The sequence below is a fragment of the Pollachius pollachius genome, assembly GCF_949987615.1.
Source record: "Pollachius pollachius genome assembly, chromosome: 2".
Taxonomy (NCBI): domain Eukaryota; kingdom Metazoa; phylum Chordata; class Actinopteri; order Gadiformes; family Gadidae; genus Pollachius; species Pollachius pollachius.
Window position 1 is genome coordinate 25,548,032 of NC_136935.1, and position 17,767 is coordinate 25,565,798.

Genomic DNA, 17,767 nt, shown 5'->3' on the forward strand with positions numbered 1-17,767 from the left:
ACATGCAGCGATGAGACTTGCTTCAAACCAGAGGGCAGGTCTTTGGGAAGCCGCCCACAATACATTCTCACTACAGCTCAGAGCGGCAGGCTGCGGAGCTCCAGGGGTCCACAGGCCAGCCATCTAGGGGTCGGGTCCACACATGACACAGACCAATGAAGGAAGCCCATGTGTTTTGCATCCATGAGCTACATGACATGGCAATGACTGACATCCTTTTGCACTGATGCAACTATGGCTACATGCAAGGGTAGGAGGGTGATAGGGCTGAGCAGGTGAAGCTTCAAATGGGCTAACAGGCTGGGAGAGGCTACGACGGAGAGATGCTATCACAGAAAGTCATCAGTGTGACCAGAAGGCTAGTGCAACGCTGCTAGGATCGGGTTGTGGCATTTTCTGGTTTGGCACAAACGGAAGGTTATACAATAGGAAACACAGGGATAGAATAAATTCTTTAGAAATAAATAAAAGGGTCAATCAATATGTATATATATATATATATATATATATATATATATCATTGACAATTACAGGGAAAATGTACAGATACAACTGTTAAGATCTGACAGTAACACAACACTGACATTATAACCTAAAAACCTATAACCTCAAAAATAAGAAACAGGTCTATATAGAGCTAGAGGCCCTCCTGGCCTAGATAGAGCTAGGGCCCCACCTGGTCTAGATAGTGCTAGGGGGCGTCGTTGTCTAGATAGAGCTAGTGGCCCTTTTTGTCTAGATAGAGCTTGGGGACCCTCCTGGTCTAGAGAGAGCTAGGGGCCTGTCTGGTCTAGAGAGAGAGAGAGAGAGAGAGAGAGAGAGAGAGAGAGAGAGAGAGCGAGAGAGAGGTAAAAGGAAACAGGGCACAGATGAATCAGAGACGTAGGGGATTTAAAGAAATGATGTCAGTGTTTTGATATTTGCTGAAGCAAGATAATTGGAATAGTTGTTAGAATAACAACAATAATTACTTCTAGCTTCGTATATATAATGCATTCTTAGATTAGAACTTTTGCCTCAACATTAAACCGAACAAAATGTTAGGAAGGTAGATCAAAATGGAAACTATACATAAATTTAAAAGGGATGTTTAATTTGATCACATATTTATATATATATATATAATATATATGTACATATATTATATATATGTTCGTATATATATATATATATATATATATACCTGTACATGTACTGTATATATACATATACATATATTGTATATACATACACATACATTTGAAGTCGTATTCTCAGAGGATGTCTACCCTCTATGCATGCAGCACTTGGGTGTAAAGCCCTGGGCAGCATGCAGGTGGAGGGTTAGGGTAACCCTACCACACCCACCACACTCCCACCTTCACTACACCTGGGCAGCATGCAGGTGAAGACCACCCCCTCCACACTCACACTTTCACTACACTTGATATGAACAAGAAAAAGAAACAACCCAACAATCTATTGAAAAAAGTTCAAAACAATATTTCCTCACATTTTGATGAATCTGAATGCTTTGAAGACAACCTATATTATCTGAATTAACCATGGTATGCTTCTGTTATTTGTAATTGTTTTATAGACATAGATATATGCTAAACATAGCTAATCCAATAAAAACTCATTCAGTTGTTGGCATTAAAGATGTAAGTTGCTATACAGAATATAGGATATTTACAAAGGACTAGAGAAAGGTTGAAGTATTTTTAAATGATCTAACATAATTGAGATTCAAGACATCAGAAATTGAGGACAAAAGCATGGTAGGATACAATGTGAAGATGATTACAGAAACAATAATACATGAATTCACAAAATAAAGAAATGATGAAATAGATGAAGGAATGCTGGCACATTCCCATACAGGAGTAGTATTACTCTGTACCTCAAAAACTCAGCATGTCTGCTTGAGCTACCAGGACATGGATAATACACATGGTTTAGTATGATAATACCAAAAAAACAACATGGCTTAAAACAAACAGACAAATACGTCTTATGGCCACAGGAAGCTTATAGAGACATCCAGGCAGGACAGACAAATAGGGTCAGACATCTTGTAAACGGACCAACTGCAAACCTTTTAGCTCTAAGGATAGATCATTATATGATCTGGAGAAAGAAACATCTGCTTTGGCCACCGTACTGAACCCGGTCCATTTTAGAAAAGTCTAGAGGAGCGAGGAAGAAGCTTTCTGCTCTTATTTCAAAAAAAGTGAGCCGCATGCCGTCAACGGGGCAACATCTGCTCTACACGTTCTACATGCTGCAATAGACTAGTGTTGTCTGGTGTTCCTCTGCACTGGAACGTGTCTGGCTACAGTCCAGAGAATGTACTAAAATCGACTTTTGTCATCACCATGAGAAAAAGGGAAAGACATTTGTAAACAAAATACAGTTAGCAACACCTTAAGCAACTTTGATGTTGGCCCCTCTTCCTCCATATTTGGCTTGAGCTTGTTCCCTGTCCCAGTTGGGCTTTAGGACAGAGGATCTACTGGAGTCGTTCATGAGTCTATGTCAACAGCATAGAATCAAACCATCAGCCACCATTACCCGATAATGCATATTTTCATTAGCTCCTATCATTCTGTATATTTTAACCATACTGTTCATATCCAAGTTAAACTGTTCTTTCCTCTCAGCGCTCTTCTCTCACCTGGCTTTGTATAAATCCCCTGAAGTCTCAGACATTCTAAGTTATTTCATGTGTTTTGCAGGGCAGGGAAGCCTTGATCACTCCCCCATCCTCTAAAATAATCAACATGGTATTGTACTTCAAATACTAGAATACTATTAAAACACGTTTATAGTATGCACTTAATTTATGCGGCCAATTTGGAGTATTGCTATAATAACAAAGACATCAAAACCAAATCGATTTCCTCTGATTCTCTTGACTCTTGTATAAAAGATGTGAGGCCGTGTCTGGGCCTGGTTCAAGTGGTGGTCAGGGGTACTGGGGGTTGGCAGTAGAGGGTTGGATGTGTGGGGGTGGATGGGGTTGACCGCGGCCTCCCCCCTCACTGAGCGGTGCTGGCCTCAGGGGCGATGGGGGCAATAGGGTAGGTGAACTGGGGATTGATGAAGGAGAAGCCGTTGAAGTCCGCCTGGTCGATGTTGGCGATGACCAGCTCGTCGGGCGGGGTCAGCTGGGGCTGGGTGCGTGTGAAGAACTTGTCAAAGTTCTCAGCTGCTTTGCCACACTGCAGGAGAGGGAGGAATACGGAGAAATAGTTTGGATGAACGCCATGAAGAGAGAGACAGTGAAGCTCAAAACAGTTATGTAACAAAACTAAATACTCCAGAGGAGCTGTTCTGAAATCCTTGCAATGATGTTCACAGCTCTGCCCAAAGATGTTCACAGCTCCACTTAAAGTGCAGGCCATACTCTCGCCACCTTCATCAGCATCATCATCATCATCATCATCACCATCATCATCATCCTCATCATCATCACGAGCATAAGCAGCATCATCGCTAAGTTGCAAAGTCAACAAGTATTTTTCTTCACTGAATCCGTGGACTGTACACCTGGGGCCTGTCCCCTCACTGTCTGAGGACTGTACACCTGGGGCCTGTCCCCTCACTGTCTGAGGACTGTACACCTGGGGCCTGTCCCCTCACTGTCAGAGGGCCGTACACCTGGGCCCCCTCACTGTTTTAAGACCGTACACCTGGGCCTATCCCCCCCTGCCTCATGATCGGACCACAATCACGTGACATTCCGACACAGCTGTGATGCACTTTCACTTAATTAAAACGTTGAAAGAAATCTTCAAGAACACAACTGACCCACGTTTCCTGAATACTTGTGGTTAATATCGCCCACAGTGTGTTGACCCTACCTTTTACAGCTTAAGAACACTGCCTCTGCTGATGACCGTCTGTGACATGAGTATCTGTGTTTCCATGGTTTGGTACATCGCTCCAGAGGTCTTAACATTGCCATGAATACTCGGGTACTCCCGGTAGTTGCATGATAGAAATGCTTCTCCGGACCTTAGACTAGGGGCCTTGTGGCTCCAACTGCGGAGGGGTGGATGCAGGTGGGAAAGGCCTGTGTCAGACGGTCTGTGTGTGTATGTGTGTGGTTGTGTGTGTGTGTATGTGTGTGTGTGTGTGTGTGTGTGTTTGTGTGGTAAGGGCGGAGCCATGTTGCCATTTGCTACCTTGAGTTCTGGAAACAAGTTGCCAACCCACATTGGTCTGTGCTCAGCTCACTGGGCTCAGACAGTGTTATGTCAGAGGGAGCCCAGATTGAATAAGTTGTTCTGCAGTGGAGGTCTCACGTTGGCTCAGACACACCACAGTGAGTTCACGGAGCCTCCCTAGCATCCAACAGCTTTTACCGCTTCTGAAGCAGTTTTTTAACAATTATTAGTTAGGTTGAACAGTTTAAAGAAAACATGATTGCCCATGTTTCAATAGTTAACAATATACTCATATTATGTGGTTCATACTACATGAATTAGGACTTATTTTCCCGAGCTTAACCGTGAGCTCAGTGCTGTGCATTGACAGATGTAGCTTCCACCTCAAGGACGAACACTAGCAGGACATGTTGTGTTCAACTGACATGATGTCCTCCGTGGCTGTGACCTACTTTCGGACCCTCCCAGTTCATCCCTCTCCCTGCCTCTCTCTCGTGTCTGTCCTTGTGTCACTAGTGCAGTCTCTATTCTCTAGAGCAGTCTCTAGTCTCTAGAGCAATCACAGGTCTCCATTCTCTAGAGCAGTCTCAAGTTTATAGAGCAGTGTCTACTCTCTAGAGCAGTCACTAGTCTCTGGAGCAGTCTCTAGTTTCTACTGCAGTCTCTCTCTCACTCTCTCTCTCTCTCTCTCTCTCTCTCTCTCTCTCTCTCTCTCACACTCTCTGGTTACTCTCTCCTGGGTGTGGGCAGCATCTCATTCCCCTGGGAACCAGGACTCGTCAAGAGGCTGGGGGGAGATGATGTGTGGGTTGGAGGCAGACAGGGAACAAACAGCCCAGAACTCAGGTCCACGGCCCGTATCCCCGCGCTGCGTTGCACGCTCAACCTTTAGTTGTAATAATATAATAACATTTTGCCTGTAATGTTACAACGTATAACATTTTGCATAATAATTTTCTCATTACGTTATGAAGCAAGCATAATAATCTTCTACTTATAAGCCGGTTTAACACCTCTACATTTTTGCCCCATTTGTATATCAGGAGATTCGACCCTGAGGGTGATTCATGCTTTATATGCTATGTCGTTTAGACATCAGTTGAAACAACGGGGGGTTTTCATATATAAGGTCATTTACATTTCCTATGGAGAAAATACTACCTCAGTGGTAGTATTATTCAGGAGATTTTCAGGGTACAAATGTCAGGATAATACAGGGTCGGCTTAGCTCAGGAGGTAGAGCAGTTGCCTTGTAACCGAAAGGTCGCTAGTTCGATCCCCAGCTCCTTCTAGCTGATTGTTGATGTGTCCCTGAGCAAGACACTTAACCCTGGCTGTCACCTTGCATGGTTGACTCTGCCGTCGGTGTGTCAATGTGTATATTAACCGATGTAAGTTGCTTTGGATAAAAGCGTCTGCTAAATGCCCTAATTGTAATTGCAATGGGACAAGTTGTTCACACATACAGCCCATCAGGAGAATAGCTGGAGAATATCAGGACTTACACGTGTGTCTGAAAGCAGTTCGTGTGTGAGCATTTGAATACATTATATCAATTTATGGGTTACAGTGGTAATTGTTCAATGGAAAGTGTAGTATACTATGGGCCCTATTTTAACAATCTGAAACGCAAGTATGAAATGCGAAACGCAAGTAGCTTTGTGGGCGGATCTCTGCCGTTGTTGCTATTATACCGGCGAATAAATGACGCAAATCTAAAATCGGTTTGTCTGAAGTAGCATAATTACCCGTAGGCGTGTTTTGGGCATAACATGCAATAAACCAATGAGAGTGCCATCTTCGATCTCCTTTAAAAGCCAGCGCATTACAACTTCACGAGTTGATATTTTGACAGCACGCAGTTCCCGCTGAGACAGATGCATGACCACACGAATATCAAACTTCAAATGGCTCAATTTATGGCCAAATAGTAGGCCTAATCCACACATGGAATAGCGTTTTCTTCTACAACTTCAGAAATACTGAGCCTTCATGTAAATTTCAGCAAAGAGAACTTAACACATATTTGATATGCAGTCCTGTGGCTGCAACTGTTGATCAATTTAATGATATGTGGCAATACATTAACAAACATTGTTTGTTACCAGGATTGTATACATTATTGTAATCGACTTGTGTTCATAACATGCATGCGTCCCCCCATAAATATACATTGCCATGGACTGTATTATGCATAATGTGTTTAGTTTGCGTTTGATTAAACAGATGGGTGCACACATATTGTTGAACTGCACGCCAAACATCACCCGCATACATTCATTCCTTTAAACCTTCACTCGCGGTCAAACTAGGTTTTCTCACGATCAAATACTCATCAATCCTAAAAGTTATGGGCTTGTACACAATGTTGGTGTCAAGAAAATATGTGTTTGCAGTACGGTGTTTGCAGACTGATTTACTGACTTAAAAGTACAACTTCTTACCACTGTATCAGCTGTTATCATTTCCCCTAAAACAAGATTTTGTTTTGGAAGACTGGGATATACTTTGCTTGAGTTTATTATTGTTATTATTATTATTATTTTAACGCATGGCATTAACCTACTACAGTGTTCATTCATACAGTTCATTACTTTTTTCATAATCCACATTTCTATGCAGTTTCACATATATGAACAATCTTTGACATCATAAAATTTCAATTAGGCTAATCGTTTGCTTGTTTGTAGCCTACGTGTGTTTAAGCTTATGTTGCAGTTCCAACCTGCCATGGCACGTCAAAATAGCATCAGCAACTGCGCTATCGGCTAGTGCATTTAGACAAGGTATTTGCTGGTCAATGGCGAATTGCTTTTTGGATGACTAAAATAGCACCAAGTATCATTTGCGCCGGAACACCCCTCTGCTTTTCGACACGCCTCTCCAGGGCCAAGTTTAGTGGCGCGAGTTTGCTGCGGGGGAAAAATCTGCTTTTCGCCAGGTGCAAACTAGCAACGACACATGCGTCAGTGTAGAAAGTAAATTGCGCTGGGTGCAAGATAGGGTCCTATGCATGCAAATCAATTATTCGGTAGCCTTAACTGTTATTCAGGGATCAAAGTGCATTGACATTTAAAAAATACATGGCAACTGCAATTGGTTAGTTGAAAATAATAATTTCAAACAGCTGAAGATTGTATTCATTTACAGGAGCACCTTAGGGAAATAAAATAAGTGTTACAACAGCTAAGGCAGCAACCTACCTAACTATAGTGAAATAAAGCATGGGCTTGTGTGGGGGAGGGGGAGAGGGATAGAGGGGTGTGAGGGCAAGATAGCTGATTGTACATTTACCAACCGACGTGAGAGTTAAAGATGTTATTTTCCTCATTTTCTTTACCAGAAGAATACGTCATTGACATTAAACATCTCTTCAAGTGACCTGGCCAAGAAAGGAAGCAGTAGCCTACAGTCACACATAGCCTACACACAAAACAAAAATAAAACAACTAAAACAGTCAGCAGGGGGGAGGGGGGATAACAATATCGCAGGACATTTCGGGAGGCTCAAGGAGAAGGGTAAAATGAAGTTTGAGCAACAAAGTGTAAAGACCTTTCGGGAAGCTCAAGGAGGAGAGTAATATTACATTTTAGCAACAAAGTGTAGTCTTGTGGTGGACTCTATAGATAATAATTCACAATACTGCGTTATTGAAATGTTTCGTTCTGTGTTATAGGGACGCTGTCTCTTTAAAATCATGCGACTTGTTTGTTGATATGTCGGTCGGCACGACGTTTGAATTTAACTGTTTTTATATGATCAAATGAACGACCTAACGTTACATTGTCGATATTAGAAATTGTCTCTTCACTTCTTTTATAGCAATTCCTACAGTATATAGACAGAACGTCTTACCTGGGAGAGTTTGTCGATGGCGGGGCCGTTGAAACAGTCGGAAGGGGGGGGGGAGGATATCAACATCGCAAGACATTGCGGGATGTAATATTTAAAAATAACTAAAGTGTAGTCTATAGACATAACGTCTCAGCTGGGAGAGTGTGTAAACGGCGGGGCGTTTATCTCGATCATGCCGTTGTCTTGCAATGTCTGCGTCCGCGCCCATGTGTGTGCAGTGTGTTTCTGCGTGTGCGTGTGTGCGTGCGTGTATGCATGTGTGTGCGGTGTGTGTGTATGCGGTGTGTCTGTGCGTGCGTACGGTGTATGCGTGCATCCGTGCGTGCTCAGCCCCATCCTCTACACCCTGTTCACTCATGAACAGGGTGTAGAGGATGTGTCGCCTCCCACATAGACAACACCATCTTGAAGTTTTCGGACGATACCGCAGTGATAGGACGCATCACGGGCGGGGACGAAGCGGCCTACAGGAGGGAGGTGGCCAGTCTGGTGTCATGGTGAGAGGGCAATAACCTCACCCTCAACAAGGACAAGACCAAGGAGATGATAGTGGACATGAGGAAGAAAAGGAGTCCTCATCGGCCAATGTTCTAACCACAACTTTCAAACTACATACACTGCTGTTATGATTTGTGATTAGTTGTCATTTCAAAATATAAAAAAATGTATTCATAAGATGTCGGAAAGCAGTTGAATAGAAAGACGAGGGATGTACCGTCTCCCTCCTGGGGTGTCCTAGACCCCAGGCCTGCTTCTTCCTTCCACTCAGTCGGCTTTGCTTCTCCTTCCCAGCGACCATGCCGTTAATTGTGCATGTCCATGCATTGTGTTGTGTTGTGTTTGTATATGAACGTCTGTGTGTGTGTGTGTGTGTGTGTTTGTGTGTGTGTGGGTGTGTGTATGAGCGTGTGTGTGTGTTTGTGTATGAGTGCCTGTGTGTGTGTGTGTGTGTTTGAGTACGTGTATTAGCGTCTCTGTGCATGTTTGTGTGTGCGTGTGCATGTGTATGTGTATGTATGAGCGTCTGTGTGTGTGTGTATGAGCGTCTGTGTGTGTATGGGTGTGTGTGGGTCGGCTTAGCTCAGGAGGAAGAGCAGTTGTCTTGTAACCGAAAGGTGTGGAGTGTTGATGTGTCCTTGAGCAAGACACTTAACCCTAACTGCTCCTGACAAGCTGGCTGTCGCCTTGCATGGTTGACTCTGCCATTGGTGTGTCAATGTGTGTATTAACCGATGTAATTCGCATTGGATAAAAACTGCTAAATGCCCTAATTGTAATTGTCTTTGTGTGTTTGTGAGTGTGTGTGTGTGTGTGTGTGGTCTGAGGCGGTACATGCGCATCATGTCTGCATGCTGGCAGCAAAGCTGCTCCGCTGACACCTGCTGCCTGGGAGGCTGAACAAGCAGAAAACCCTCACTGCGACCTTTTTGACACGACACGGAGCAAAACACACATGTAAACACGCACAAATACATGTTTATACACACACACATACACACACACACAAACATGTGTACACACACACAATCACACACACACACACACACACACAGGGCAAAATTCACCTTTTCAGAGAACCAGGAGTCCTTCTGGGATGGAGAGGAAAATAATGACATGTTTAAATGAAAGTATACGGTATGTACACACATGCACCAGCAAAGATGAACAAACCCACGCATGCACCTGCACTGTGCCCAGCCCTGCCAGATAGAGACACCTGAGCCCCCTCACGCAGAAAAAAAAAGAGAAACCACCAAGACGTCAGAGTCCTGAAGCCAAGGTGACCATTGTGGACCTAATGAGGAAGGGGACTGTGAGTGTTCGGCCTGTATGACATTCAATATATGAAGTAGACCATTACCAAATAGTAAATGTCTCTAAAGCAGGGGTCACCAACCATTTTGAACCTGAGAGCTAATTCATGGGTACTGAGTCATACGAAGGGCACCCAGTTTGATACATTCTTCTGAAATAACAAATTTGCCTTTAGTTATATATATTATTATTAATGATTAATGATACTCATCTATGTGAAGACACTGATTATGTTAATGATTTCTCACAATAGTTATCAAGAATGACTTAAAAAATGTGAGAAAGAGTTGTTCAAGAATGAGTTGTGCTATTTTTAGAACAGGCCTGCGGGCGCCACATATGGTCCTTGTGGGCGCCCTGGTGCCCGCGGGCGGTGTGTTGGTGACCCCTCCTCTAAAGCAAATAAGTCTCTCAAATCACACAATCTATGATTCTATATTATTGGTTCCTATAGCTAGGCTACACAATTGAAAAGGTTAATGAAGGTTTCCATTTTGATATTCGCTTGCAAAACAGAATAGTGTGTTAAAAAAGGACCCATATCCAGGTCTATACACTGGATAGGGAATAATATTTCCACACTATTAGATTGCTGATATCGATAATCAAAAATTTCTTTCCTAATACCAAGGACATCATGTGGTATTTGGGAAATATGTGTGAAACATTGTCCAATGTGTAAACAAGTCTAATCTGAAATAAATCAGATCTCAATGAGCTTTTGAAATTAGGAAGCAGAAAAGGGGGAATATCGAAGGTCAAACTGAATTCATTATTGCGGATATCATTGTGTTTGTTCCCTGGGTCTGAAACAAACCAAACATATAAATGTCCCTTAAACTAAAAAAATCAAATGTTCGGATAGCTGTAGGCTACACCTGTAGAATAAGTGTTTTGTGGGACACCCCTCACCAGGCACGCAGCAGCAGAGCTCAACCTTAAGGATTTAATATAATTTGTTCTTTCATGTAATAATACAATAAAAAATGTGTTGCCATTATTATCTTACTACTTTAATAGCAGGCCTGTCGCACCAGTTACACAAGTTGGTCAGTGCGCATGGGCCAAGCAGCCTGCAGCTCACGAACACACACAGCACGTGCAAACTAGGGATGGGCAAAACGATTATTTTCCGGGAATCAGTTTTTTCAGTTCTGTTCACTATCACGATTTATTCGTTTGATTCGTTCGTTTGATTCGTTCGTTGAGTCAGATGGTCTCTTACTTCATTTGGCAGGGAATCGGAAATGATGGAATAAATGTTCATCAACATGCATGTAGCCTACAACTTTCTAATGTTCTGCCGAAATTACCCAGGTTAAGTGTAAATATTAAGCACATATATAAAGCATATACGTGCCTTTTTTTTCAGAATTATCCTTAATACATAATGGGGTTCAGTAAGAATTAAATGGCGTCTTCCAAGTAGTGCTAATAAGCATTGAATCACCATTGTGCAAATTCCCTACTAGACCAAACAAGACTCGTAATGGTAGGTAAAAACAATACTTTATTAAAGCATGCTTTTGTGATGTATAACAAAATAAAAAGAAAACATAAAGTTTTTGCATGATATTGAAGCCTACAGCGATCGTTAGTTAACTTGTGTGGTGGTGCCCTATCGTTTGTTTACCCATGTGCCACGGCAACGCGATTGCTACCTGCTATAGTACTCTCATTGGCTGAATCGTTGAGAATGTTTTAGACTCAATCAATATAAGGTCGCGGGGAGACGAAGCTCTGTTTGTTTGTATATTTTATTTACATGACCATATTTTTGTTATATGTTTTTAAAAAAAAAAAAAGAATGAGTTGTCTTGTTTTGGGAATCAGTTCTCGTCATTCACCTTCGGGATTCGTTCCTTCTGACCGAATCGTTCACGACCAACCCATCACTAACGCAAACGCATACATACACCGCAAGCACGCACATACACACCGCATACACACACCGCACACACATGCGCACAAATATACACGGAATTGCACACACACACGCACACACACATGCACACACACACACACAAGCACGCGCACACACCACAGCGACACTCACACAGGTAAGACGTTATGTTTTTAAACATAACGGCTCCGCCATCAACACACGCACAGGTAAGAACACACACGCACGCGCACACGCCGCAGCGACACTCGCCAAGGTAAGACGTTAAGAAAATGATCGCGTTGTAGTGTTCCTGCCCCAAAGTGTGTTCGCACATGGCCAGCTTTACACTGGCTTTAGCAGAGGCAAGCGTGCCAGAGGTGTAACACCCCTTTCCCACTGCCTCCGTCCGTTGACGGATCTCATTGACTTTGCATGGGGCGATCCCGAAATGCATTGTGGGTCCGTCCGTTCCATCGGCTCAGTCTCTTGCGTTCAGAAGATGAGAAAATGTAAACTTTTCAGGCTGCAATGGATCCGTCAGCCTATCAGATCGTGGCTCCGTCGGCAAATACCACTCCCCCATCCGTCAGACACGCCTTCAGTCGTCCGTTGATGGACGGATGCAAGTGGGTGAGCTGCGTAAGGGTGTTTGTTGGAGACCACAAGGACGGCCTGACAGACAACATTGTGTATTCAGAACTGCTCTAAGTGCACTGTGGCTGATGAAAAAGTGATACATATTACCCTGTGAACATTTTTGCAATACAATGTTACCAGTTCACTTCACTGTGTGGTTGGGTGTACTTATTTATTGTGCACTGCTTTTATCTCACACTTAATTTTTTTGGTACACTGAGAGGAGTTGCTTTAGTTTACATTGTACAGATGTGCGATGACAATCAATGAATTCTGAATCAAACTCATGACCCACTAGAGGTCGGAAACTTTAGTTATTATTATAATATACCTTATCTCCTACTAAACAATCAAGGCCTTTCCTTGTGTGACCCCTCAAACGAGAGACACTACAGCCGTTGTGTCTCTTAATATCGACTACCTGGGGAGGCATCATAGGCTCCATTGTGTTAATTACATTTCTGATCATAACTGAAATGTGACTTGATAAATACATAGATACATCTTGCGAATGCAAGGTGTAGCCTGAGATTAAATGTATGTCAGTCTAACGTCTAAGTTAGCCGTGTATTCTCACGGCTAAACACCAAGCAGTATCTGATAGGTACGGGCACGTTAGCTTTCAAAGCCACAGCGTTTATGCTTTGGATTGCCAACTGATAGTCTTGACAGTCTAACAGACTCAACTAATTGTCCTGATAGTCCAACATGCTTAACAGACAGTCCTGACAGTCTAACAGGCTCAACAGACAGATAGACCTGATAGTCCAACAGACTCAACTGATAATCCTGACAGTCCAACAGGCTCAACAGATAATCCTGACATTCCAACAGACTCAACAGATAGTCCTGAAAGTCCAACAGGCTCAACAGATAGTCCTGATAGTCCAACAGGCTTAACTCAAGTGGAAGCGATCACTATAAGATATCAAGGGCAGTTTTATCAGTGTTGATTCCCCCTGACAGCTGAGATCCCTGCCTTGGTATAGAGTAATGCTGTCAAAGATGTGTATGAAGCCCGTTCTGGCTGAAGCTGTTTGACCCCTTCGTTGGTACAGAGCAATACTGTCATATGAAGCCTGTTCTGTCTGAAGCTGTTTGACCCCTGCCTTGGTAAGGAGTAATACTGTCATATGAGCCCTGATCTGACTGAAGCTGTTTGACCCCTGCCTTGGTACGTAGTAATGCTATCAACAATGCGTATGAAGCCCTGCTGTTGGCCTGTGTGTGTGCCGTGTTTGCGTTGCATAATGGAGGATGTGATTATGATTATGATTATGATTTTTGTAATCAAATGGGAGTTACAACAATTCTGCTTCTTTTGATGATTTGCTTTGCTCAGGTTGTGTTAGAGGTATGTCATGGGAGTATGAACAAGTTCATGACACTGCCTTCAACATGATGCTCACAGGACACACTTAGAGGTTAAGGGCACTGCCTTCAACATGATGTTCACAGGACACACCTATAGCTTCAGCACACTACCTTCAACATGATGCTCACAGGATACACATAGAAAGCAGGTCAGGATACTGCTTTCAACAGGATGATCACAGGACACACTTAGAAAGAAGTTCCTCTGTTCATTTACAGAACTGCTTTTATGTGAATAGTTAAACTGAAGACATAGCTATTGTGAACTATTTGTGAATCTATGTATTTATATATATATATCTTGGTTCGCTCTAATAGTTTAACAGAAGAAATGGGAACGCTACTATAAATCAACTCTTCACCATGGCAACCACAGCGGGAACAGAGCTTCCCTCCAGCCGGTAATCTGTGCCCCGGCAGGGCACTGTCTCCTGTTTGGTAACCACATGTTCAACCACATGTTGTTGTTAAGGATAAGTTATGCAAGTGGAGAACAGATATCCGCTGACTAAGATGTGAGGATGCAGATGTCTTCTGCTGCATGTCATATGTCGAGTCAATTGTATTTGTGTTGCCCTTGCAGTTACAGTCCCCGGCTGTAACATTCTACAAACCCCAACAAAGCTCTCCCACAGAAAGGCTGTAACATTCTACAATCCCCAACCGTAGCCCTCCAAAGAGAAAAGCTGTAACATGATACCACCTCTAACCGTAGCCCTCTCAAGAGAAAGGCTGTAACATTCTCTGACCTCTAACTGCAGCCCTCCCAAGAGAAAGGCTGTAACATGATACAACCCCTAACCATAGCCCTCCCAATAGAAAGGGATTAGCATCAAAACTACTGGAGGATTGAAGGGGGAAGGATCCCACCTCTACAGGGACATAACGAGCACCACAGTGTATGAACCTTTGCACATTTAGAGTCTTTATCTCTGATAATGTTTGTTTTCGTGTGTGTCGGTGTGTCTTAACTGTGCATATGTCTTTGTGTCCCTGAATGGTTATACTCCGAGATGTCATGTTTTGTGATGAGACACAAAACCAGCTGTCTTGGCTTTGTGACGGGAGGTACAGAGTAATGCTCTGCCCTGCGTCCACTCTGCTAGGTGGACTGTGTGCTACGGGCGCTGCTTTGTATGCATGACAGAGTGGAACTCTAATCACAACTGGGTTTGCTGCCCTGTAGCTTGATGTTCTAGGCCTGCACACACACACACACACACACACACACACACACACACACACACACACACACACACACACACGTATATGGTGTGTGTGTGTGTGTGTGTGTGTGTGTATGTGTGTGTGTGTGCATGTCTGTGGTGTGTGTTTATGCATGTATGTGAATCTGAATGTGTGTTTGTCAGTAAAAGTATGTGTGTGTGTGTGTGTGTGTGTGTGTTTGTGTGTGTGTGTTTGTCTGAGAGTGTGTGTGTGTGTGTGTGGGTGTGTGTTTGTGTGGGTGTATGTGTTTGTCAGAGTGTGGGTGTATGTGTGTGTGTGTGTGTGTGTGTGTGTGGGTGTGAGTGGGTGTGTGTGAGTGGGTGTGTGTTTGTATGTGTCTCACGTCTTTGGGTTTGAAGGGGGGTTGGATCTCACGGTTGGCGAGGCGCTCCCAGTCGATGCGTCTGAAGAAGGCATGCTCCCTGATGTCCCGCTCGCCCTCCTGCCCGCAGCCCAGACGCTTGGACGGGTGCTTGGTCATCAGCTGGTCACCGGGACGACACAGGAAGGACAGCCGGTTAGAGACCACTGAAACCTGTACCGTGTTTCTTAAAATGGTAATACTATTACTACTACTTCTAATAATACTACTATACATTAATGGCTGGTTGTTACTCTTCTGCATCAACTCCATTTCTCCACCTCTCCACCCTCTGCAGTGAATGCTAACCCCTATGAGGGGATGGATATGTTTAGTCTGTTTAGTCTTGGAGTCGTCCACACATATATTGAAAAGATTTTTCACCCTTCATTTCGGAAAACATTCCTGTCCACAAACAATGTCATAGAAAATATCACCGTCCACAAAAGAACTCTATAACGATTTAAAACCCTCACACGCAACACTCACACACACTTGAAATGTGCTGGGGACAGAGACACATTCGGAAGTGCATTTTCAGAAGTGCTTTGTACATGAGGATGCAGCTTTTTTTTCTCTTTAGTGCAGGTAATGAAAGGTTCTGAAAGACGGCAAACCCATGTAGATTAATAATGAATAAAATGTATACAAAAAACTGCGATGTCTGACATGTTTAATGAAGAAAGCGTTTCCAAAAAGCATTGGACATATGATCCACTAAGTCCTGCACCAAGTACCCAATGTTGACAACGTGAAATGACATCTCTAAGCTACTAACATAAACAAAGAGAAGATAGGAAAGGTAATGAACTACGTGTTTAAGTTAAGAAGGGGCAAACGTGTGGCTATACACTACAAATGTTGTCATGGTTAAAAAAGCAAAAAATATTTGTTGCAGAGCTGAATGCTATATCACATCATGAGCTGGCTTTTCTCAATTCACAACACGCATCCATCTAATCAAACATATATAATGCCTATACATCAGGCATTCTGAACAAAACTCATGCACTCCCCACCACAATTATTCCAGAATTCAAGCAAAGCAAGAATGACCAAAAGTCACTTTGTGTCAACAACAGACTGATTCCACTGACTCAGCCATCGTCATCTCCACTATACCAAACACTGTACGAACGCAAACAGTGGATAAGTTAGGCTACTTAGTGGCTATGGCTAACATTAATTGCATGAGTTAAAACAGCTGACCACTTGAGTGCAAAAAACACAAAACCCTTCACAACATCACCAGCAAATCTTAAGCAATAAATATCGCGTCTTGACTTTATTTATGTGGCAGTGGTCTGCAGATAAAATCCTGTGGTGTAGCCTACCACATCAATTTAGTTCAACAGGTTATCGCTCCGATACTGTCCATGCTACTAGCAACCTGGTCTGGTGCTTTTTATGTATGTATTCAGACTTAAATTACTTGATTGTCTGATGCCTCATCATTGCCTCCCAGACAAAGAGTATTGGTATTAATACCTCATTCATTGTCCAAGCCAGGGTGGCAGCTCATTCAATAATAATCCATAATAATTCAACTGAAGTTTTTTTTTTTTTGTGGTGGGTACAAAATGAATCTTGACAAAAACTTGTATGTTCTATTTCATGTAGGCTACGCCGCCTAGGCATCGCCTTATGGGCATGTACCGTGTGCGTGCTCACGCACACTGAAAATTTGAACTATGCACCCATCAACGTGTGCACCGCCCACATTTCCCACGGCACCGTGTATATAAAGCTGCTTTCACACCGCGCGCGGCAACTCGCCGCCTCCATTCATTTCAATGAGGGAAGGGCGGCAGAGGGGAGGCGGTTACAAAAGCGGCTGAAAACTAGGAAGCGGTTGCCGCCCACGTGAACGCGCACAGACTTTGCCCTACCGCTCAGCTTTCCCCACGTCGAAACTTTCGGCGGCAGCAGCAGCAGCAGTCGCTTTTGAAAACGCCTGGCCCTTCACACCGCCGCGCTGAACCCTCCGGCAGCAAGGCGGTTATAAGGGCGGTTTGCCGCGCGGCGGTGTGCAAGCACCTCAAGGCGGCGCATACCGCCGCTCATCCTCCCTTTCTTTTCAGCCTTGTACTATCAACAGTTATGGCTTCAAAAATTAAATGACTTTGTGGCAGCGGCGTGGGCCAAGGAAACAGACCAACGGCCCTTTTCAGGGTCATTAAAGAGCGATTCCTTGAGAGCTGGGCCCTTTTCAGGGCCTCATTGCTCTTCCTGTCCCGCCTATCTGCCGCCGGGTGACGGGCACCTGGCGTGTTTCAGGTCTTGTCTACCCCTGCCTCCTGCGCCGCCTGCCGCGTGCTGCCTGAAGAGGGGCTCCTCTCCAGGCACCTTTTCTTTTCACCGTCGGTGGCCCTCTCTGAGGCTACCGACATTTTTAAAGCTGGAGTTCTGGACGTCGAAGACGGGGACCTCATCGAGCACGACGACTCTGCCTCCATTGACGA

The 17,767-nt window shown here is 43.7% G+C and overlaps 1 protein-coding gene across 2 annotated transcripts in view; it reads right to left on the minus strand.

Annotated features, from left to right (window-relative positions):
* Positions 1-1,141: 1,141 nt before the first annotated feature.
* Positions 1,142-17,767, minus strand: part of LOC307091786 (protein kinase C alpha type-like) — a 194,801-nt gene continuing 178,175 nt past the window's right edge. For both annotated transcript variants that reach the window (XM_079758587.1, XM_079758588.1), the window contains 2 exons: positions 15,288-15,428; positions 1,142-3,203 (listed from right to left, as the gene is read on the minus strand). In XM_079758587.1, the coding sequence (XP_079614713.1) occupies positions 3,021-3,203; positions 15,288-15,428 (324 nt within the window). In that variant the 3' untranslated portion in view covers positions 1,142-3,020. The remainder of the gene's footprint in view (positions 3,204-15,287; positions 15,429-17,767) is intronic.